The following is a 27428-nucleotide window of genomic DNA, read 5'->3' as shown; positions in this document are numbered from 1 at the left end:
CAGCATCATCATCTTACATTCAGCAAACTTCTGGTGTTGATTAGCAAAAAACTGAATCAGGTACAATTTGACACCATCATCTATATTGAATTTTTTTTAAATTCAAGGAGTTTCATAAAGATCGAAAAAAAGTGATTAGAAGACTACATGGTGGATGTGGCAAAATATCCCAATCAAGTACCTATAATTTTTGGCGTGTGGCTTAAGATATGTGATGTCAATGGAATAAATCACCGTTTCGATTTGCCAATTTTTCAAGTGCATTGTTTTTTTTCGTTATTTGCTCAATGTAAACATCAAATATAATCATTTGGTTGGTAATTTTAGTTCAAAGTAGACAATAACTTTATAATCAACCTCAACTGAATAACCAGAGCGCTTTTCATTTTTGAGTGAAAAATCACTAGAAAGAAATTTGGCAAGCAATTTTGATACTTCGGTTTTTTAAGACTTCATCACTATAAACAGCTCATAACTTGAGATGAAGATACTTTACCTTTGCAGAAATAAAAAAGCAAATTGTGACAAATATTTTCGATTTGGTTTTTCATATTTGAATGAAGACCAAACAAAAACTAAGTACTGGGTCAAAAAACCCTCTTTTTCTAATGAACATCTAACCTGCCTAGTGTCAATTAACCAAAGGTATTTTACACTTGGTCTACGTCAGAAAACCTAAAAATTCATTTAAAACCACCTAAGTTGAAAACCGCACTTACTTAGTTTCCAAATTAATATTTTCAAAAAAAGAAACTAGTTTTCGACCAACTCTACATGTTGTCAACATGAAGACCATTTACTACCACTTCAAAGTTGTGTAACATTTATCCTGATTTACCTCACTAAAGCTTTGTTAATTCGTCGAATGATTTCTCATTTCATGCATGCATTTCAAATTTCAGTGGGATTCATTAAAGTAAACTAGAATCCTTTGATAAAACATACATTGATAAAATCAAAAAGTTTTTGACAGTTAAAGCGCACTGTGTCATGACTACAACTAATATGCGAACATGTACGTGGAGATGCATTCAACATTTAGAAATTAATTTGGCCACCGCCAAAACGCGAAGCCGAATGTATAATACATTTATTAGTGCAAACCGAAACTTTCATCATTTCACATTATGCTTTTCAAGCTTTTGTGAGGTGGAAAAACAACTTTCGGATTTCATATACGCCGAGTTGAATTATTAGACGTGGTGGTTGTGGCTTCTTTTTATAAAAAAATGTAAAAATAGAATTTCTTTGTAGAAGTTTATTGCAAACTCCATACTGCTATAATACACAAATAGAAGTCAATTTATATTTCTATTTTTGTAATATTATATATAGTACAAAATAATAAAGTTATTTTATGTCGCAAATCTAAAATAAATGCATAAGAAATCTCGTTGAGGTGGGTGTTGTGAGTACTAAAATAAAATATACCGTGGTGTAAATTGTAACTTCCATAAATAATAAAACTAATTTTATTTATTTATAAAATAAATTTTAATAACGTTTTAAAATTGCTCTAATATTTTTGGAAAATCAGCTGTAAGTTAACGCGTTAATCGCCATGTCAGTCATATTTGTCTGACGCTAACAAGTTCTCCACATAAGTCATGACCGACATACGCAATATGGTAGAAAGAGTAAAAAGCTTTAATATAGGGCCATATAAGTGTGATATAAAAAATAGTGTTCTATCCAAAATTTTGTTTTTTTATTTATTTGATACATTAAGTATTCTTGATTCTTTTCTAACTATAATAAATTATCTAAGTTACCATGGCACATGTAAAGATTTTTCTAATATTATTGGCGATTAACGTGTTAAAATTAAGGAAGGAATTTTGGACTATTTATTTACATATAAGTATATATATATATATATATATATATATATATATATATATATATTATTTATGTACGGTCTAAAATTATGATTACGATAAAGTGCACATTTATAAAACATAGAATTCTTTAATCATTTTTTTGTAAAAAGTAGTTTCTAAAAAAAGTCGATTCTCTCCGTACTAAAAAGATATTACATGTCAGGTTATCAATTTTGGTGAAAAGTCAGTAAAAAAAAAAACAGTTAACAAATGTGCATGATAGCAACAATTTGAAATTTAATTTGAAGATAATTATGTACTCATAATAATTGTCATATAACATTACCATGTCAATTTCTTAAGTGACTTTTAAAATTTGAAATTTATCCAAATCAAAGCTTATTGATAAATAATTAATATTAAGTATAAATAATAATAGATAATAATGATATATTTATTTTTAGATAATAATTATATTTAAAATGGCATTAAATAAAAAATGACCAAAGTTTAAGTAGAATTAATTACATTGGAATAAACAGAATCATATTTGATTATTCCATCAATAGTTGATCTATATAATAGTATGCATTTGTATTTTAAAGTTTAATATAAATTTATCAATTCAATATTATTTTCAAAGCATCATTTAACAACACTTATTATATATTTTAATAAGATTAGAAAATTTACCCGGTCAAGCTTAGCAACTAATTATTATTATTAGAACATAATACATTTACTAGAAAAAAATTCAAACCGACTTATAAAACCATTTATACCGAAAAATTTATTTCTATTGTTGCATTGTTTCATTTTATTAATTTATATTTATTTTAGGCCTACCAATTCTGAATCTAAGATTGAAAACTAAAGCATATAAATACCGATGCAATAACTTGCAGTGTTCAAATAATACATAGGAAGATTGTTTTTAAATTTGACTATATCTAAATATATAACAGTTTTACGGTTTTACATTCGTTTCATGAAAAATTCCAAAGCTTACTCTAGATAATATAACAATTCCAAAAGCAATAGTTGATAAAAACACAATAATTCTTTTTATGTTGTAATACTATGGAATACTAGAAAATTCCATTCGGTCGATCGTGTGCAAGACCCGAGTAGGCGGTCATAAAATTGTAGTTCAGTCATCAAAAAATTTCCTATGGATCAACCAATTCAATCATTTCCTCAGACAATTTAGATCTACACTATTGAGAATTTCCATTCATTGTATTTTTATTTCGGATTTCCATTCATATTTATAGAAAAAAACTTAGTTGATCTTAGGAATATGAAGAAACTCACAATCAGTAGAGATTTTTGAAGGCAATAAATAATTATTACATTGATTGCATATTTAAAACTGAACATTGTTGACGACTATTTGAATAGTTTAGTACGACAATAATTGTTTGTACTAATTATTATCCTTAAGTTTTTTTGCTTAAATATTGTGGTTTGGGAACTTTATCCATTTTGGCAAATTTTTATTCTACTGAAATGTCTCTAATAAGTTTTGATGGCTGTTTTGACTGGCCTTTGATGGCAACATATTGCTATCTCTATTATAATGTGAAACTCCAGACCGTCCGTGACGGGTTTATAACTTGGAACTTCTGATTGAACGCCCACAGTTTAAAAAAAACTAAGCTATAAGCAGACTTATAAAAGGATAGCATTTTCATTTCATGGAGAAGTCATAAAAATGTTGAGTTGGCAATTAAGTGCGATTTTTTGTTAGAAAATAAGTCATTTTTTCATGAGACTAAATAACTTTGTTTTCCATGTATTATCCAACTTTGATCACTAACTGTCATCTTTCAAGCAGCATCATTGTCCTTAAGTTTCATGAAACTTCTGGTTTTTATTAGCAAAAAACTGTAACAGGTACAATTTGGTACCATCGAGGTAAATTAAGTGTTTACCATTCGAGGTGAAGATCGAAACAAAAAGTAATCTGAAGGCGCTAGATCAAAACTATATGGTGGATGTAGCAAAACATCCCAATCAATATCCAATAATTTTTGCCGATTGGCCAAAGATAAGTGATGACCATAATTTGATTTGTGAATTTAGAAGGCTTTTTTTCAAATGCGATGTTTATTATTTCCAGTTGCTCAATGTAGACATCAGAATTGATGGTTGGATGGTAAGAGTAAAAGTAGACAATTCCTTTTTAGTCAACTTCAACTGGCGACCAGAGGTAATATTTGAAATTATAGATTATATAGATGGATATGATATCAAGTGAAAATCGAAAAGATGTCTATGAATTAGGTTAGTTACTAAGCATGGATTTTGTTGGAAAATCAGACATTTTTCAGAAAACTAAATAACTTTATTCTGTTGTATGATCAATGACTTTTTTAACCTTTCAAGTAGCGTCATCATCCCGCTTGCATAATCTAGTTTTTATGAATGAACAACTGAATCAGATCCATTTTGACATCATCATTATCATTGAATTATTTACTATTTAGGGAGTTTTAGTTGTTCAATGTAGACATCAGAATTGATGGTTAGGTAGTAGGAGTAAAAGTAGACAATTCTTTTGTAATGAACTGGACCACCAGAGCGTTTTTCTCCTTTAAGTAAAAAATCACCAGAACAAATTTTGGTAAACCAATTCTGACACAGCTTTTTAAGGCTACGTCTCCATAAACAGGTCATAACTTTTTATGAGCTTGAAATGCCTCTGCAGAAATAAAAAAGCAAAATATGATAGATATATTCGATTTGATACTCCATTTTTCAACGAATCCTAAACAAAAACTACACAATCGATCAACAAATTCTCATTTTATGGACATCTAGAGTGCCTACGACATGGGCCAGTACAGACTAGTCCCGGCTTCGATATCAAGCAGTATGATATCCAATTTTTGCTCGCGGCTATGGATGTCAAATATAATCTCAAGTAAAAATCGCCTTTCGCGAGCATTGCTGCATCACACACAAGGCAACACTATTAGAAATACATATCTCCTTCGATTATTCAGGTTGTTGGGTTATAATTTAACCCTTGTAGCTGTGGACTGTATTAAACACTGATTTGTTTGTATATTATGTAATTGTATATATTTCTGTGCATTTGTTGCAGTTCTAATTATAATCATTGATTTGTCACTAAGTTATAATGAAAGAAGATATATATAATATATATATATATATATATATATATATATTTGTTATTTATTATACATGTTGTTTTGCGGATTTCACTTTTAAAAGTGCACAATTAGCCCTATCAAACAATATTCTGCGCTATCCCCTCTACCAGGGGTAGCAACCATCCCGTGTAAAAGCTCAATGCCATGAAGTTTGTCACCTTCATGACCAAGATAATAAAACAATAATACGCTCGAACAACATATCAAATACGTAGTTCATAGTAAAATAAAAAATTGTGGCTAACCACTGGTTTACCCTCGTTTACCATCAATATCCATTAAGAGAAGACAATATACATTTGAACTACTAAATTGAAAACCGCATTTAGCAACAGCAACAGACCCATGTAAAAACTCAATGCCATGAGGTTTGTCACCTTCATGGCCAATATAATAAAACAAAAATACGCCCGAACAACATATCAAATACGTAGTTGATAGTAATATAAAAAATATTGCTTAATCACTGGTTTACCCTCGTTTACCATTAACAGAAGGCAATATAATATACATTTGAACTACTAAATTGAGGCAACCATAAAACTATTGTCCAGTCTCAAAAAATCCTTACAATGCTACCGTTATTAGGTTTGGGATCCACTGAATGGATCCAATACAACCATTCCTCTGACTATATATTACCAGGCGAGACCAAATACGTATATATCCTCCTGCACACTGTTGCGGGTTCCCATCGGATTTATTCATATTCATACATCTCGACACCTAGCGCCCGTTACGTTTACACCTTGGCTGGTGGAGGCCGCCGAGGCAGCTTTCCTCCAGAGAATCGCTTTATATAATTCAAACAATGCGAACGCACGCCCGGAGTTTATTGAATACGTTGAATTTTGCCCACCGAAACCGGAATAAAAGTTCGCATCAGAACGCATAACGGCGTATTCAAAACAAAATTGGAATCTGCGTGTGTCGACAATTGGAATCTGAGATGTGATTTCATGGGGTTTAGAAAGATTTAAAAAAATATATATCAGGAATTGGAACGCGCTGAATCATAATGGGTTATTTTATAAATTTAAATAATGTACTGATATTATTATAACAAAAGTTAACTATTCAATTGAAACTTATCTACACGCTCTTGATAATTAGTTACCATAATTTAATTTAATTTTACCTTCTCTTTATATATATATATATATATATATATATATTATGGTAGTCCTGTATATGGATGTTTTCCAATTTTCTTGCTCTTAGAAGCTCAAAAGCTTCCAAATTGGTAAAAACAATCTCTGAAAGTTTTAGCCTTACATAGTCCGCACTCCAACCAAAGTTTCTTAATTCGTCTTCCTAAGTAAATACTTATTTTGTGAAATATATTAAATTTTTGCTGTAATTTTTTCATTTATGATCAAAATAAGCAAATACAATATTATTCTCAAAACGTTGATTCACTTGTCGCTAAGTTATGAAACAAATGGAATTTTACCCATGATATTTCTTTAAGCGCGGACTATCTTAAAGTTAATTTTAAGAGCTAAAATTTTCAAAGATTTTTTTTTATCAATTTGAAAGCATATGAGCTCCTGGGAGCTAGGAAATTCGAAAACATCCATATTAAATACCACCCTTATATATTCAGAACTTAAAAGTCCTGGCTTGTTGGATGATTTTTGTGACTTTATGGATGGCAACTAAACTGTTGGCCTCTTTTTAATCAATTTATAATTAATAAAAATTGCATAACTAATAGTGTAACTAATGAATAAATTAATAAATAATAAATGGAATAACCTCACTATCATGAGAAACCGCCATGTTTAAAAATATATAACAAAAGTATTTTCTTTCGTTGTTTGTTTTTTTGTTGTTGTGAGCATTGTTCTTTAATTTATGAGACCTTAATATAATTTTAAGTATACGCTTGTTAATTGTTTTATAAGATGTATAGTTAATTTTAAGTTAGATTCAACATACGTTTTTATATAACCTCTGAAATAGCTTGCATAGGGTAAAAAAAGACCTACTAAACTTTTACCCTGGCACAGGGGTAAACAACAAGAAATAGTAAGAGAATATGTTAATTCAGTTAAAAACAATTTTTACAAGAAATAAGCTAAATTAATAGTTATTACAACTCTGCTGATGGATATTTCTGACAAAATGCCAGATCAAGGTTGTATACAGTGTTATATTTGTGAAAAATGTGCCCATAAAATTTATATTCTGCATTTGTTGAATAATGTAGCTATTATTGCGAAAAATCCCTTTAAAATTAAAAAATAAGACATGGGATCAATTTGCCCACTTGCTGTCCCATTTATCCCGTCTATGGAGTAAAAAAAGATGACAAAATTTAGAAAAATTGTGAAAAAACGCATTTCTATAATTAGGAATTGAATCGTAATTTTGCTGAACATAGTACGATAGTTGTTTGTTTGATACGTGTTATATGTTAGGATGTAGTTATTTTGGTTCAGACAGAATAAGTATTTGAAGCCAAATTGAACCTTTGTGCCCCGTCATACCATAATAGGTGGTCTAATATAATTTATTTAAAAAAATATATACATTATTTATTTGCTCATCAAAAAACCATGAAAAAATCTAAAATTAAAAGAAATGTAAACACAACTCAAATACAATATCCAAACAAGTAGTATTATCTTATATTTGTAGTCAAAATACAAATATAACTTACATGTTATAATTTCTCTAAATCGATGGAACTTGAGACGTAGAGCCATTTAAAATAAATCTTTAATATGTAGTTAAACATAAACAATTAGCTATGTCTAATTATTTGTTTTGAATCTTCTGTTACATATAAAAATATAGTAGGTAGATAATTTTAATTTTTTAAGTCAGATGATATGTGTCAAATTTCATTTGGCATATGTGGCATATGTGGCAAATTTCAAAATGCTTCTGATTTTTCGAATTAAAATCAGAATAGTATATTTCAGAATATATGCTTTATAATATATTTAATAAGGTATATTAAATATATCGCTGTAAAATATTTATTGATCGTACAATTTTTCCGACGACAAGTTTGTCAAACAAATTTAACAAATTGTTATTTCGTCCATGAAATATCAAATATGGTTTAAAGAAAAGTTTACCGAGATCATATTACTGACTTTTAGTATCCGATTTCAAGCACTAACGTTATTGAGGAAAACTCGAAGAAGCGAAAGAGATTTGTTTCATTTTGTCAAGTGCAAATTTTTTTTAATGCCAAACTCAATGGCGGGTTTGTCGACAGAACTTCGGAAATTTTTGTTCTGAAAATTAATGAAATTACAATTATACCGCGTATTATTAATACAAAGGACTTCAAGTTGAATAATAAAATATTTTTAGCCATTCTTAGACATTGTAAAAATATAAACGGAATATGATCACATGTAAGATAAGATGCAATAAAAAATATCTATGCCACACGAATGACTTTCGGGTATTGTAGCTTTTATGTTGCCAGGTTTTTTCCAAAAGTAAATTTTTGTTCGCTTTTTGTGATTAATTGTCATTATAACGAAAACGATCAATTAAATATATTGAATAAAAAAAATTAATAAGAATTATTTAAAGAAAAATTGTTGAATTATATGCCTTTTGTGCATACAACTAAACTTGTTAAGGACTTCCCATTAAAACTTTCTACCTCTTCAATACTTTAGTTGGTACTTAACCATCAATAAATTACCTTTGAACGTTAGAGAATTAAAAAATAAAAAATTTTACTAATTAATTAATAAACGATCAATGAATCGATCGATGAATATAGAAGTTATGAATTCTCAGACACCTTCATACTAAGATCAGCCTCTAAGTAAAACTAATACGTTAAATTTGTTAATATTAATATTAAATAAGTCTTTTATATAAACATATGTTTATGTATATGCACGTAAATGTATGAGTATTTATGTATATGTATATGAGAAGAGCTTATATTTTATATTGAAAAGTTTTCCTGTTACTACAAATTTTTCCTAGATCTGACTCTCTGAATAATTATTGTTACTATGTAATGGCCTGTAATAAATAAAAAAAATTTACATTAATTAGAAGTTTAACCAAAGAATTGAAATCCAAAAACAGCGCAAGGATAATTCAAGATTTAGCTCTTACAACTTGATTTGATTTAAGGTAAAAAATATTTACCAAAGTTCAAAGACATAAAAACATGTGTGAAAAATTTATATAACTTTCCACCAAATATAAATTTGACGAAGATGTACGAACTTTTAGTATCAACAACTTACTTATTAAAAGTTAATAATTTCATACGGACCTAAAGAAATAAATAATACCATCAATTTTAGGTACGAAAGAAAATCTCTCTTCTGTTTGAAAATTTATTAATATATCCAATTGCAAAAAACAATGAATAAATAAAATTAACAAAATTATATAAAAAATGTAAACCACGTAGAAAATAACAGCTCTTGAATTTGAAAGTGAATATTAAAAAAAGGTGAAATTCTTGTAATTTTAAAAGGTTTTACTATATGAAGATATTCACGATGTTATCTTTTTTTGGCAACTAATAATTTGCGTTACAAAAAGTAGATAAATTTATACATACATAAAAAATAATTATATAGTAAAAAAATCTTCATTTCAGCTATTCAGTCTCAAACATGGACCCCTCATCACCCCTTGGTGATACGTGGTGATATTCAAAATTAACCCCCACCGCCCTTCCCTACCAAACATCAATGTTTGGAATTTTTTTAAAAAATCAGGTATAAATGAATACACGTGATATTATACAATACCCCTTCCTCCCCAAAGTGATATTTCGTAAGTTTTTGTCAAACCCTCCTACCCCTAGAAACCCCACATGATTAATGGACGCCCCCTTATAAGTCATTCTATAATACTTTACTTATAATATTATACTTTGGTTGTACTTTTTCTATTTTTCTTGTATTTAAATTCTTGTTTATCATTTTTACATTATAATATTATAAATTATCTGATTATTTTCATTAAAATATGCATCAAAATTACTAAATAGTACACAATGAGTAGACACTTTCCATAATTTAAAAAACGAACCACAGGGCGGTTCTCTAACAACATTATCGATGTGTAAATTCTCAGAATAATTACTGAATGTCTTTAGTTTATTATTTTCTATTAGTTAAATAAAAAATAAAAAAAATATCAGTTTGAAAATTTATCAAAAAACTATAATTTCATAGTCAATTACAAAACATTGAAAGCAATTTATTAAAACAATGTTAGCCTATTAGTTACACCATTGATCATTACAAATGAAAATCCATCTCGATAACTTCAATTTGACAAAATGTGTGATGATACGAGAGTTTTTTTGTTCTACTAGCATTTTTTATGATTGCCCTTTCAAATTTAGGACGGGCTCGGAGCCATTTATCTATTCTCTCGTCTATTTATCATATAAATCACATCGTGAATTTGAACGGGGACTCTGAAAAGGTTATCGTTCTGGTTTGCTTATTCCATTTTTTACTCGTCTATTATTCTTTTGTTTTACGGATCAAAAAATATATTGCGCTCGTGTATTTACAAGGTAGTCCAAGGTAATAGCCAACAGGGATATGATATGAGATTGATATTCTAACTTTAAGAACATTTATTACAAATTCTTTGGAACTTTTAGAAGTTTCAAGAGTCATAAAAATTTATATTTCCACCATACTTAAACAAGATTGAAGTCGTTATATAATAAAATACACAGATTTTTTATATTTTTTGGGTACACTTACAATCTGTTTTATATAACAATCATTTAGTAATTGTTATGAAATATATGTAGATAGTCTAAGTTAAAAATGAAGGTGGTAAACTTTTTTTTGTTGATTGTAAGCAATATTCGTCACAATATGTATCGAATCATAATATAGTACACAATAAAGAAACAACATAGTGAAGCTGGAGGCTTGTTATAATTGTTTTTTAAAATTAATATATCTTGAGATCCACTGACTATATTTCTACTAAATAAAGTTAGGCAGATGCTTTAACTATTCCTCTACAAAATCAAGTAAAAATAATTCGAAAGCTATTGTTCATTATTTCACAATCAATCATTTTCTAGAAAAAGTGCGGTGTTACAAGTTGCCCCTTCTGATAATTTATACTTTACTCGTTTTTAAAAAAATTAAGAGTTTAATAGATTTTAATTTAAGAGTTTCCAAGTAATTTTTTTCATCAATGCTTACAATAATTAATACACATAGATAGTAAATGTTACAAATAGCCTCTCGCACCTCTATCTAAATTTATCAAATTAAAAAAATACGAGTATAGAATATATTTGAAGAAAAAATATTTTACAATTTAATTTAATTGTTAATTTACTCATTTTTTTAAAGAAAATTGACTTGTTTCTAAGTAATTCTTTTAATCGATGTCTACAATAATTAATACAAACAGATGGTAGATGCTACAAATAGCCTCTTGCACCTCTACCTAAATTTATCAAATTTAAAAAATTCAAGTATGGTATATATTTGAAAAAAAAAATTTTACAATTTAATTTTATTGTTAATAAAAACAACAATTTTAATGTGTTTATAATATTATATTTCAAACTTAAATATCGGTTTTAAAAATTTGTACAGGTTTGAATAGTATTACAAGCTGTCCTATACAGGTATTAAAGATGAAATGTTTTATTTATTTATTCAATTACTTTTTGGCTAAAAAATCAGAACTAGGTATTCTATAAGTTGTTGTAAACAATGCTCATTTCTAGCTTTATTATTTTTATTACGTTATTACTACGTTATTAGAATGCAACTATTTGTGATATTGCAGCAAAACATTGGGCTAAATATTGGTTTTTATGTGCGCGCAATATTGGAAACCAATATGGGCCTCATGTTGGGAAATAATATTTACCTCACATTTTCGGCCACGATCCATTTTTTCTGGGAATATTTTCATATGAAAACTGATTTCAACAAGACAATAATTTTTTAGTTGCTAAATTTATATACAAAAAATAATACCAAAATAGTAAGCAACAATGTTGCAAAATATCGAAAATATTTTTTTAGGTCAAATGTATAAATTCTATGCAAAATTTGTTGAAACTACATAAATATCTGTGTCAAAAGTTTCAATTGATAGAATGCTGAAATTTTGTGTACTGAAAGAAGCCAAAATTACAATAAATGCAAATTGTTAAATTTGATATTCAGAGTTCATAAATTTTAATTTCAAATTGTATATTCTAAACTTATAAAATTCTATTAATTCTGAAAGCTTCCATGATACATTTTACCAATAGTTTATTATCCCTTGAAATTTTTATTTCTCGGTATTTATACTATACATAGTGATAGATGTTTGTTTATAAAAATACATAGTAAATACAATCGACAAACAAATGTGCGTACTGTGTTTGTTGAAAGCATATAAGATAACTCGACGACCGCTGTGGAAATACAATTTACACAAATTGCAGTTCCCAGCACACAATTCGCAACATCGCCAAATGCTACAATCGCAAAGTTTGCCATTCTCGAAAATTATGGGATGACCAATAAACCGATGTATGCATAAATCATTGCATATATATATATATATATATATATATATATATATATATATATATATACCTATATATATTTGCATATAGTATTTCAGGTGGTGAAGGGAAAATCCAATCCATCCAAATATTCGATGAATATTGATTAGTGAAGGGAAATAACTAAGTTAGGTTTCTTTTTTAATAAATTTTCCAGACGTTCTGAGTCTTCATTTAACTGATCTTCCGTGAAAATATATACAAGTAAATTAAAACAATATCGGGCATAACTCAGGCAGTAGCATGCCCGACTCACACACTAGGGATACTCGGTTCGAGTAGCATTGACATAATATTCGTATTGTTAAATTAAAAATGCAGAATCCAAATAGTTGAGTTGAAGAGAGGGAAGATTGAAAAAGTTAGTTGAAAAAAATCATCGCATATATATATATATATATATATATATAAATTTAATATTATATAAAAGATAGTATAGAAAAAACAAATGAAGTGTATGAAATAAAAATAAATTTTGAAAAAATAAAATAGAAACAAAACCAAAGAAAATGATGAGTTATGAATAAAACAATCAATTAGAACAAATTGTATACATTCACACTGAAAATGAAACAAATACAAGCTCAAAGCTTTTCCTTTGTTTTTTTGCCTAACAAGTTTGTAAGTAAAACCTTTTTGTCTTTATGTACGCCTATATGAATATCGAAGCCCTCAGAATATATTGGGTATGAGAATTATTATAATTAATTAAAGTTCAGAATTATAGAAAGTTAATAAATAATAAAATTTATTGCATGTTCAAATCACGATTTAAAATAATATATTGACTATCAATGTGTATAAGAATGAGAAATCGAATAGGAAGATTCATGAAATTCCCTACCGAGTAAACATAAGTTAATTATAAGTTCAGGAAAAAATGAAAAAAAAAACTTTATTAAAAATTTCGTTGGGTTGAAACTCACTTTAGAGATATTGTTTTTCAGCGAAGTGTTTTGGAATGACCTATAGAATCTGAATTGACTAGTGCCCCAATGGCCTAGCAAAATTTACCCTTTGAGAATTAAAATATTAAATATAAAACATATACAAGCTCAGAAACTTTTTATACAAATTCATCTAATAAAAAAGATATGTTTCTAATGATTCTAATTATGTATTTCAGAAATAACAGAAAAAAATAAAAGTATTGAGAACGTAGATAGTTTGGTGCAACTGTATGTGAGGAATACAATATAGCAAACTTAATGCTTCCAATAAAAGTTCTAAGGATCTAGTTTTTTTCACTATACTAGGTTCGTACAAAACTGTTGAATACGTTGCCTGAATGGTAGGGATTTGGCATAAAGCCAGAGCCAGAGCATATCAACACATTGACATCTACTACCCTGGATTTGAATTGCGCGTATATTTCACAACAGAAACATTCTTGTTTGTCCATAATATTGTGTCCGTTATTTATGCATCAATATTCTTGCTAGGGACATGTAATATATATATATATATATATATATATATATACATATACATTCATACATACGTATATACATACATATACATATGCCTTATGAGAAAAGTTTTCCTGGAACAGCAAGGGTATTTGCTCTGTTCTCCAACAGTTGGATATAAAATGCTCCAATTATTATTCTTCAAACATTTATCATAAAATAAGTTGTATTCACATTTTCATTAATTAAATTTTATTTTATAATTAAATTCTGCACCTTGCACATGTACTTGTTGGTGCTTTGTTATGCTTGCTTGATTATTCAAACATTAGTATAAGTAAGTTTTTGTATTAAAAAAAACTTTGTAATATAGACAATGGTGGAAATAAACATTGCAAATATATAAATTTAAAAATATTTAAATTTAAATATATAAAGTTAAAAATCTACAAAATTGATCATATAAATATTAGTAGTGATGACTTTATATCTGAAAGAACATGAGTCGTTGACGATATATTTAAACAGGTTTTAAGAAATTTTAAAGAGCTCTTCATTTTAAAGTCGATGGAATTACCATTCGGCAATCTTTCTAAATAATCGATATGTTATACCAATTACTAAATGTCTTCACTAAGAGAAATTGTAATTTGAATGGCAAATAAAAAAAAATTAAGCCGATCAAATGTATCTAAATGAGCCAATAAAGTACATAGATCATTTTTATAATAATTATTATAAAAATAGTACAAATGAGAATGGTCAAAACTCCAAATATCTTAATAATTCTAAAACCAAATAAGATTTTACTGCAAAACCAAAATTTCATTGTAATAATTCTATACATTTTTTGAACGCGAATTATTTATTTGTTCAACTTCCCAAACTGCTACCAATTCATATGAAGATAGATAATTCATATAGTGTTACCATAGCAATCATCTTTTATCAGAAAACTGGCCCCATAATCTTTCATTTGGAAGAAAATATGTGATGTCAAATAAAATTTTAGTTAATGTAATAAAATAGAAATTTCATGCTGGACCAAGGTGAATTGATCAGTGACTGTCATAATTGGTTGGAAACTAAGTAAGTGCAATAATTAGAATTGCTGACGTAGTCCAAATGTAAAATACATTTTGTTAATGGATAGTAGGCTGTTTATATGTTCATCAGTGAAAAAGAGTTTTCTGATCCATTACGTAGTTTTAATTCAATTAATTATTTGAGCTCACGAACAATTATGAGCAGTTTATGGTAAGGAAGCCTTAAAAACGGCAGTGCCGAAATTGATTTGCCAAATTTATTTTTCAAAGAAGAACAACGCTCTGATCGTCTAGTTGAAGTTGATTAAAGAGGAATTGCCTACTCATACTGTTATTAGTTACTACTAACCGAACGATAAATTCTGATGTCTACATTAAACAATTAGCGAAATTGAACATCGCAGTTGAAAAATTTGCCTGAATTGGCAAATTAAAAGGGTAATTTATTCCATTATTGTAATTCCGCTACATTGGCCACCAGGCAAAAATTGTTGGATCTTAGTTGGGATGTTTTGCCATATCCACCATGCAGACCAGACCTTCTGATAATTATTTGTTTCGATCTTTACAAAACTCCTTGAATAGTAGACAATTCAATAATTATGGTCGTGTCAAATTGCACCTGAGTCAGTTTTTTATTAATATAAACTACTATTAATATAAACTAAGTTTTATGAAAGTGATATGATGATGCTGCTTGAAAGGTTACAAAATTGACAATAATTATTGGATCTTAGCAAGGATGTTTTGCCATATCCACCATGCGGACCAGACCTTCTGATAATTATTTGTTTCGATCTTTACAAAACTCCTTGAATAGTACAATTCGATAATTATGGTGGTGTCAAATTGCACCTGAGTCAGTTTTTTTTATTAATAAAAACTACTATTATTAGAAACTAAGTTTTATGAAAGTGATATGATGATGCTGCTTGAAAGGTTACAAAAATTGTCAATAGATTACTAAATAAAGTTAATTAGTTCAATAAAAAAAAGGTTTTTAATTTTCTAACAAAAATCTGATCCGCAATTACATAATTTCCAACCAAATATTATTTGATGCTAGTTGGGACGCATATAAAATATATACATATATTTGTGATTATGTATCAAAGCTTAGATTATTGACTAGATTACAATATCTCATTAGTATGATTTACATATTTCATCATTGGCATGATTTTTGATGGCTGAACCTCCCAAAATTTAACCAGCACGTATCATTTTTAATAAAAATCTAACGTTTTTTGAACCATTCAAATCGGTTGATCTGTGCTCCCAAAATCGTAGACGAAAAATTGTATCTGAACATGCTACATACACACACACATTTTCTAATTTTTTCTGAGGTGTGCCAAAATGTTTAGAAACGTAGACATATTCAAAAATAAATCATCTTTGATTTTTTGCGATTGCTATAACTTACCCTAAGGCAAGTTTAAAATACAGTTCGTCGTAAAGAGCCTCAAAAGATTCCCGCAATTAGTCAACGATCATCGTCATCGCGTATGAAATTGCACAAGTTCCAATTCACGATTCTCATTTAATTATGATTTTTCAAATATTTTTAATTTGGAAAAAGTGCGTTGTTTCGCATTAAGTCGATTTGGAACTATCTCACGTATCTCGGGCGTTATGATAATTAGATTACTTAACGAATTGATCTTCGTAACGGCGATATGAGAGCGCTCTCTAGGTTTACGCTTGACGCGTACCAATGTGCCAGAACGTAAATGGATTGGATGCATTAGCCAATGTCGGAGGAATCTAACCCAATCAATTCGCAATGAATTTATTCAGAGTACGATTCTAGACACTATATAATGGAAGGAAAATTATGGAAAATATACCAGTAAAACTAATTTGGTATATAAATACGTTAAAAATAATATTAAGCGTATGGGATGTACTGACAAAATGTCCTGGTGTTTTGTTTTTTAATGATTTATTTATTTAATAATGCTAGAATCTGGTTGCAACATATTAGAAGGAAGATGAACCGCCGCAGTCTCAATAGAAATACACAAAAACCAAAAGACGAATACATCAGTATGATACTTTTGATCCAAAATGTCCATAAAAAGAACGATAGGTCCAATTGCAATCTTGATTTAAAAGACCTAGGCTAAACAAAAGCCACTATACAATAACTTATAGTTACTGCACTAGATATTATAACCTGTGTGAATCGTTTTTACTCATCTTAGGATCATTGACTACCAGTAACGTTTAAGCTGGAACTAATTACAAAAACCATTTATAGGGGAGAAATAATGACATATAAGGTAAGGACATACTGAATTCCTGATTTTTAAGAAGGCTATTCACAAATCTTTTGGGATTCTTAGGATCTGAATCAGCATCTGAAGCATAAGTCCAAAAAGAATAAATCTTACACCGTAACCAACTTTCGCCGGGCCCCGAATTGGAAAAGAGATCTTTGCAATAAAAACAAGTATCTTATTTTTACTTGTGGATCTTTGGTATGTTTTCAGAAGTAGTTAGAGTAGACAATCACACAGGTTTAATTTTTTTTGCATTGAATGAACTGCCCTGTAGTATGGTACTTATTTTGCCCATTGTATAAACATGCCATTATGTCCAAAACTGAACCAAAATAAATAAATAATTAAAATTCCTGATTCCGCTCACCTGATTAATAGAATAAAATTGATCAAAACCACCAGTGCTGGCATAAATTACAAATATCAATAAACAAGTCCGCAAATAACATGAGAAAATCACCCTCAAAATGAACTTTTGAAGGTGCGATTTACGTTTGAACTGATCACAGCGAGGAGACTGTGACAATGACGCCAACATCTGACGCATGATTTCTAATGTGGTTCTTCTGAAAGATTTTCTAGATCTTAATGTTTTTCTCATAAAAATTTGTTAATTTATGCGTAGACATATTGTATGCTCGTATTTAAAAACATGATATAAAGTAGTAAAACATTCGGTGAATTTCTTAATGATTAAAAAAATTGACTAAAACACATAAGCAATATGTATAATAAGTATAATATTAACGATTATTTATGCATGCAGGTATATGCATCCATTTTTTTCTCTACGCTTTACCTTTTTTAATACAAGTTCAAAAATCACACAAGCAAATACGATATTTCTAGTTTAAAAAAAAGTAAAATATACTCACAGATCGAATACTAGGTAGTGAAAATTTTCCTCTTGAATGCTGTCATGTAGTCGTACTGAAAAGAAGAATTAAATATGCGTAAAACATGATTATATAAGTTAAGTTACAAATATTACTCGTATGTAAAAAGTCTTAACACAAATAAGACAAATATTGTAAATGTGAGAAAATCCTCAGTTAGAAGGAAATCGATCAGCATTAGGAACAAAATTTTTTCAAGTGTTCATTATTCCTAATACAAAAGTTTCAGTAAACAAAAATATGTTGATTACTATTAATTAGTACAAAATGGTAGTAAAGTTTTGTTTTTCATATCAGATATTGAATATAGAATTATTGCAAAAACAAAAGTGCGGACAAACAAGATACAAACTTTATAATATATTGAATATTTATCATGCATAGACTTTTAACCCATATTATCCAGATTAAAATAATCGTGATTTGATACTTGCTAATTATTTATTTAAGCATTATTGTAAGTTTTTTTAACAAATTGACAATTTATATAGCTTTCTAGAATTAAGAATGGAAAATTCAGAACAAATTGAAAATTAGTTCAATTAAACAAAAAAAAAATAAAAAAAAACAAATTAAATTAGTAAATTAATATCCTTAACTACCGATTTATTTGTTCACAGTTAAATCATGAAATTAAAAAAGTTATCCTTTTTAAATCATTGATGATTCTCCTAGCAACTTGCTCTATTTTATCTAAATATATTTAAATTTAAAATATAAACCTGATGGTGTGTTATATTTCTGGAATTGCAGTTCATTTTTATATTTATTCTATTAATAAAAATAAATTATGCGATAAATTCTTACAGTAATAAGCTAAAAAATTAGAAATCAATTTGCTGCACCTTTAATATTAATAGAAAATAAGTAATATTCTCTATTAAAAATTTAATTGAAAAAAATAGTAGAAAATATTGGTCTAATATGGGTTAATACTAGGGAATGCAATATCGGTTATACCCAAAAACCGGTATGCTGTATAAACTTTCGGCGGTATTAATACCGGTATTTACTTTAAAAATATTGGTATTTTCGGTATTGAAACATAAGTGCTAGTTGATACATGTTACACTCGAGCTTGAGTTTTTCCTTTAAAAAAATATACTTTTAGGTCGTTCAACATGTGTCAAAAAATTATCTCGACTCGTCATTAAACTAAATATTTATTGCTTGCCAGAAAACTTCATATCGTGTCATAATGAATAAAATCTGACTACTAAATAATGATGTTTATTTCCAATATTTAAAAATTGTAACGATTTTTTTAGTGACATCGCCAAAATATTCTATACCATAATTACTCAAAATGAACAAAATAATTATTTTATTTTATGTTAGGTTCATTTTTTATATTTGTTCAAGTTACTTTTAATTTAGTTCACATTTTTCGAAGTTGTAATAATACCGGTTTACCGAAAATACCGGTTTACTAAAAATACCGACAACGAATAATTTTATCGGTATTGCATTCCCTAGTTAATACCGAAAAACGTAATCTATATATATACAAGATATAAATTTTATAGATACTTAGATAAATTTTATATAAATACAATTACACATTTGAAAAAACAGAATGATATAAATATGCTTATGAGGATACATGAACAAATAATAAAGATAGTATTCAAAAATAACTAATTTAAAAAAACAGGGTATAAAATGATTCGATATACATATGTAGAAAAATATGACAGCATGCAAATAATAAGAAATGAATAAAAAGCCGCAATAGTTGTGACGACTTTAAAGAATAAAATATTTTTGGTTATATATTAATTAGAATAAATAGAAAATCGAACAAAGCTCACAAATGTTGAATAAATGCAATATAAATATATATTAAGAAATAAAAGGACGTCACAATTTTACGATACATAGCATTCAGTGGCCATTCATTATAGATCACAAAAATTAAAATAGAAATAAATCGAGGAAATATATAGCGAAAAGGCAAAACTGGAGAATAATTTAATAATATATAGAATTAAATATTCAGCATTGGAGTTTTAAATGATATAAATAATGAGAGTTTAAAATAATTGAAAGAAATGAAAGTAATTAAATTGAAATAGACACATATACACATGTATAAGGTTAGGTATATGAATAAATAAAAATAAATACACATCATACGTATATTTATTATATGCGTATGCATTTATGTATAATGATATATAAATATTATCTTTACAGCTACTGAACATAAAAAAATCTAACTATTTTTTTAATATTTATTATAAACGTTTTCTGCATCAAATCTATGAAAATTGTCAAGTTTGGTAATAGATAATTGATAGATTTCAATAAAATTTTATGTACTTAAGTTTAAAATGTATGTCCTTATATGTACTAAATGTTCTCGCAATCAGTTGTATTTCTTGGAAATGAAAAAAAAAACAATAAAATTCTTAAACTTAAATAAAAGTTGTTTCACTAACTGATCAAAATTACTAAAAATCAAAAATTTAGGGTCCAATTTTCCAATAAAATATTATTTTCACATAGCGTTGTTATGGCAACGATTCTTTCTTCATATAAATTAGCAGTAAAAACTGTCAAGATGCTATGTATTTTCTATTTTATATTTCAGATATAAAACCTAAAGCAAAAAGTGCACAAACGTCATTTGAAAATTATCATAACTGCATGTTTCTGATGTGTCATTAATAACACATACGTGAAGTTAGGTCTTATGTGTAAGACGTCTGATATCAGCAAATACATAGCATTTTGACAGTTTTTAATACCAATTTATATGAAAAAACTACCGTAACACAGTCTTGCTGTAATATTTCTATTGTATGGAGAATTGACCCCTTAATTTGTTTATAAGTAACTTGAACAGTATTTTCCTCAATTTTGACTTTTCTAGTAAAATAATTAACACATTAATCGGAAATCACATGTAGAAATAAAATTTAGTAAAAATTTGTGAAAATATAACACGATTAACAAATAAAAATCACTCCATCAAATTACATCGATAAAAACGACGAAATATTCTTCCAATATTTTTTGAAAATAAATAATAAAATTTATATTCATTGAATAATCTGAATTAAGTATTGCGATTATAAAAAAATGCTCCCTGAATGCGTTAATTTTTATACAATTAATTCGAATTATATTATTACCTAAGTACGTCAGAACTTCAGCGGGCCAAACTTTATAAAGACATAGAAATCAAGTCGTTAGGTGTGAATTATAATTTGTATAAAACATGAATTTACAACGGATATTAGTTATAGAAATTATTATTAGAATAAAATATTTATGTAGTAATATATTTAAAAATATAGAAATATATACATATAAGATATATGAGTTAGAAAAAACCAAGGACTCCGCTAAAAATTATATTGGGCCTTAGTTTGTATATATAAATGTCGTCAGAAATTTAAGCATAAAAATTTTGTGAAAAAAAATATGAAACTAAATGTGTATTAATAAAAATATAAGTAAGAAATACAATAAAACTATTAGTTGTTACAATTAAATTTTGAACATTTTATGCGTGCCGTACTCACCTATATTTGGATGTTGAAGTTTTCGACAAATTCTTGCTTCTCTTTCTAATTTTTGAAAATCTGAAAGTAAGGGAAAAATACATTAATTAGATAAAATATAAACGATATTCAATAGATGTATAACAAATGTATATGCTTACTTAAAAAATCTAAAAATGACTAACGCCGATATAAATTTTTAAAATATTTTATGAAACAAACAGTATAATAAATTGTTGATTCTTTTTCTAATTTTTGAAAATCTGAAAGTAAGGGAAAAACATCAGATATTGTATAAACGATATTCAATAAATGTATAACAAATGTATATAATTACTTAAAAAATCTAAAAATAACTAGCGTCGATATAATTTTTTAAAAACATTTACAAAAAAATGTAAAAAAAACGTTGTTTCTCTTTCTTATCTAAAGTTAGGGATTTCCCACATCAATTAGATAAAATATAAACGATAGAAGTTGAAAAATTATTAATGATTTCTTAAAAAATCTAAAAATGATGGATGTGATATTAATTTAAAAAAATACAAAAAAGTGAATTACAAAATAAGATTTTATGAATAATACTTCGAAAGCCAACAAATAACTATGAGTGCAGTTATTACGTATTTATAAATATATTTTATATTTAAATTTATTTATTTAAAATATAAAAAAATATAAAAAATATATTTTCCTCCAACTCGTTGTATAAAATATAATTTTTCATTCTATATCGTAACCATAATTTTAAAATAAATATATAACTAGTAACCCTTTGCACTCCAATATTTCAAAAACTCCATATTAAAATGAGGCTAATAAGGCGTCAATGGTGTGCAAGGGGTTAAAATTCATTTATAATATTATGTGGCTCAATGCAGATTAAAATATCGAATTATTACTATTGAATATATTACGTATATTGAATTTTAATAAAATATAATAATAATGAATGAATAATAATACGAATTGTTTTGTAGTGTTGCTGTAAATTAAAAAAAATTATAATAGAAATTCAGGGACCAATTCAGGGACCAATTCAGGGATAAAATTGCAATTATATGAAAATGATATGTTACGGATCTATCTTCGTATGAGTTGGTAATAACAAACTGCCAAAAAGTTCTGTATTGTGCTGTGCAATAAGGCGTTTTATACATAAAACCTAACTTCATATGTTTGTCGTCAATGAGACATCAGAAAGTTGCACTTATGATATAACAGAAAGCGTTTGTGCGTTTTGTAGGTTAGGCTTTGAGTGTAAAAAACCTGAGCAAATAAATAGATGGCTTTTTGACAGCTTGTTACTACCAACTCATACGAAGATAGATCCATAATTTAAGAATACCATTGCATTCCTAATTTATACCAAATTGATCATTTATTATTTATCATGTATAAGATTTTAAAAATCAATCAATGAGAATAAAAACATGTATGAATTTTGCACAATAAATTATGCAAAAGGTAAAAGGCAAAGGACACTGTAAAGAGTGTAATTTTGTATAATGAAAAATAATTTATCATGAACAAAATTTTGAAAGCTAATTATCCTCTAAGTTTGTTCAAACTCCATCACATGTTACACAACCTGTGTGTTCTGTTTTCGCCATAAATTAATTACTGAAACTAATTAACGGCTTGTTTGTAATGAATTAAAATAGACTTTCATCAAAAACTATTGCGTTACGAGAAATTTGGTCGAATCTTTGATGATTACATGTGTTTATTTTTAGTAGCGTAGTTTTGCAAACGACCTTACAATAAATAAACAAGTAAAACTGATGTGTCGACCATAAAGTAGAACCCTTTGATACCCATTCCATTATTCTGACGTTTTACAGAAAAGCTGTTAAAGTTTTAGTGCCGTTTCTGGTACGAAGGTGCGATCGTCGCCAGAGGTAAAACACATCAAAAAGGTGGATTCGCCTTTTATGACATATCGTATGCATGAATTTCGAACTTTTTTTGATGAGGAAAACATTAATAGTATATCGAACGCAAAATTTTAACGTTTCATTAACTTTGTGTGAAATAAAGAAAAACTCGAAAATATACCTTTCACAATATCTTTCCGTTTCAATACCTTTTAATCAATTTCATACATCTTAATAAAATGTCGAAACAATTACTCAATGTCTCAAGTGTGACAGATTGTAATTAAAAATATAAAAAAATATTAAAAAAAAAATCATAATCTTGATAACTTTTTTGCTATTATTAATGGATGCATGAAGGTAGATATTTGAAGGTAGAAGGTTTATAAATATGCTTATGTGTCATAATATTTGAGTTCACGATACTATACAGATGCACAAAAATTTACTTAATGATGTATGTAATAACAATATAAGAAACTTTCATTGGCATGCGCTCTATCTAAATGTTTATATAAGAGCTAATACTATTACAGATTCATTTTTTATTAATTTAGAAGCATTGGCGCCCTTGTAGCAAAGAAATTCGAAAAGTCCTTGTTAAGACCACCCTAATATATATATATATATTATGGTCCTTAAATGGTCATTTTCGAATTTCCTGCTCAGAAGCTCAAATGGTTCCAAATAGATAAAAAATCTGAAAATTTAGCTTTAATATAATAGATAGAGCGCAATACTATGGAAATAGCATGGAAAAATTTCAAAAATTTAAAATTTTTTAAATTTAGCGAACAAATGAATGAATAAAACTCATTCTTGTCGCTAAGTTATACCAAACCTTTTTAATTTTCAAAAAAGTCATGCTCTTTCCATACAACTTTGATGAATTGCGCTCTATCTAAACGTTAATATTAAAGACTAAACTTTCAGAATTGTTTTTTACCATTTTGGAACCATTTGACCCTGAAATTCGAAATGACCATTTTAAGGACCACCCTAATATATATATTATATATATATTTATAGATATATATATATATTATCATATTTATATTATATATTTATACTTATTATAAAGTATCGTGTTTGTATACGTTTATATGCACATTTCTTCGTGATTCGAAGTCAAAGAAGACATTGAATTATATAGGCACAAATAATCAATTAGATCGCTTATTTACCGGTCAAAACAATATAAATTGAGTCCACGCCAAACTATAAAATTTAGTCTGGAATCTTTATGAGTTATTATCACGCCATTTACTAAAGCACCTAACAACTTGATATCACGCAGATATCTGGTTCACAAAGGGCACCCGTAGCTTTCCAGGTAAGTTGGCCAAGATTAACAAGAATGTGTTTACCTATTAACTTTGACTAGCATTTTCAGGTCGACTATAATGGAATTGACGTATGTAAAAGATTTCATTAATTTTTTTTTAATAACAATCAGGTTGGTAGTTACCCCAGAGGGTATGAACCATGTGATGAATTTTACTAGATCAAATTAATTGGCCATAATTTTTTTAGTCTTCTCTTTTCTGGTTTATAGAGTCATCAGACGCAATATATTATGAATTTAATTGCAAAACCTTCGAATCATTATTAAAAAAACTGATATTTCTAATAGAAACTTTCTACGCGTATATGGTAAAAATGATTACCAATAATTCAATTATCATAAAAATTTAATATATTTTTTAGTAAATAAATTTTTTAAATCTTTCATATCTCATTTAGTATGGTATCAAGTACATCTAAATTACAATTTGAATAATAATAAAAGATTTGGTTGTAATAGTTTTTAATCTTCAAATAGTCCCACAGGAAGAAGACATTGAAACGTCGGAAAATCTTGATGCAATATAAAATAGAGCTTTCTGCGTATGACATATATAGTAATATATTACATGTAAATATGCGACGTGTACTTTTCTAGAAAGTACCTTAGCCGAACCTCAGGGGATTAATTCGTCATGCACATTGCATCTGTTCAAATATTCCAGGACTGCTATAGTTTATATATATATATATTATATATATGTATATATATATATATATATATATATACATATTTGAATGCGCAAGCGTTAAGATTATACTTTTGCTCTTCCGATACGAGATGTCATAAAAATGAATGCATTGCGGTGCGGCGTCTGAAGCTACAAAATGGTCCAAAAGGACGCTCGTTTGCTTCTCCCAAGACATCATAAAATAAAAGTTATCATCTTAATACACAATACCAATCCATTATACGACATCTCACGGTTATTAAATATTTAGAAAAAACTGACACGTTTGATAAAAATTGGCCGAAGATATCTTGGATAAGTTTATTTTTCAATCAACTTTAGGTGCCAATCCTCGGATAAAAAAATGGAAATGTTATGGCAACGCTATGCTATTCGTAGGAATTTATCTATCCGATGTATTTATGAACCTTTTTACCCTCGGCCTACCTTATATTTACCATGAAAAATATTATTATTATAAAAAAAAATGACTTGTAAATTTTTTTTGTTAAATCAAGTTTTTTCATAAAACTTGAAAAATCTGAATCGAAATTCTGTGAAAAACGTACACAAAAAACCAATAATTGACCAGTTATCAATCAGATTAATAATGATTAATAAAACTTGGAAGAGTGGTAGGAGGGTGATAATAGAGGGTTGCATGCATGTATTTTTCAAACTTGCATTTAAAAAAATTAAGAAATTTATACAATAAATTGAAAATAAAAAGTTTGAGTTAGACAACCCTTGATAAAACTAATTTTTTTAATGTGAAATTGAGCTTTTGCTAAGCTCAAAAAATCTCATATATATTATATATACCTACAATTTTAATTTCTTTTTTAATATCCTACATATACTAATATTTACCGTATACCTAACAATAATAATTATTGTTTTTTAAATTACTTTTCACGCCAAAATGCGTATACATTGCATTTCATTTAAAAATAGTAAATGTCAATTTCATATATCCAATATGCACTAAATTTAAAATGCCAAAATATTCCTTCTTGGTCAAAATTTAATATAATATGATATAATTATTTTTCAATAATGTAGTATAATTTGATTGGCAATAGTGCTATAAACATAACTTGGAATAATCAATGTATTTGTTTCTTATTGAAGTCGTTAAAAATTCAATTTTTTTGATGTGTCAAAATTTGTTTATGATTAATGTTAAATTCAATATGTCGCTTTTTCATTGTGATCTATAATGTTTTGAGGAGGAAGTTTTGGTATCCGAACTAATTTGGTAAGCAAATCAAATAAATATAAATTATAAATCTATTTATCTAATAATATTTCATAAATATTGATAAATGTCATTTCACTTTTTTATGTCAACATTTATTTAAATTTAAAAACATTGAATTTTAATAGATTTAGAACTATAAACAGTGATTTGAATATAGCATTACATCTAATTTGGATATAAATGTGGATATATCTATATATGTATAGGTTTTGAATTATATTTTTGAACTGTCTAATATTTTTTTCAAAAATCATAAATCTTTTTTTCTCGAATTAAATATTGACATTTGTCATATTAGGTTTGTTTTTTTTACATTATTCGAAAATCTCTTCATAATTCGGAGGATTGCTTCTATTTTGCAAAACCGTTTATTTTACTATGTTGCAACTATCTCATTAAATTATAAAATATTCAATTATTCACCACTTTATGCATATTTTACATCATTAGACACTTCCACAGATAATTGAATTACCGATTGACGCTAAACAAACATTACAAATATGAATATGCAAAAATCATGAATTGCAACGAATGCAACGCGTCTTTTGAATAATTAAAGCGCTTGTAACACAA

General features: G+C 27.4%; 1 protein-coding gene across 1 annotated transcript in view; it reads right to left on the bottom strand.

The window, feature by feature from the left end:
• Positions 1-27428, bottom strand: part of LOC113376181 (calcium/calmodulin-dependent protein kinase type II alpha chain-like) — a 297389-nt gene that overhangs the window by 251587 nt on the left and 18374 nt on the right. The window contains exon 3 of the mRNA XM_026616099.1: positions 21721-21780. Within this exon, the coding sequence (XP_026471884.1) occupies positions 21721-21780 (60 nt within the window). The remainder of the gene's footprint in view (positions 1-21720; positions 21781-27428) is intronic.

This window comes from Ctenocephalides felis, unplaced genomic scaffold (genome assembly GCF_003426905.1).
Source record: "Ctenocephalides felis isolate EL2017-DRISC unplaced genomic scaffold, ASM342690v1 CF-g0.4_SCAFFOLD_01886, whole genome shotgun sequence".
Taxonomy (NCBI): Eukaryota; Metazoa; Arthropoda; class Insecta; order Siphonaptera; family Pulicidae; genus Ctenocephalides; species Ctenocephalides felis.
The sequence above is the reverse complement of the archived record's forward strand: the minus strand, read 5'-3'. Positions and strand labels throughout refer to the sequence as shown.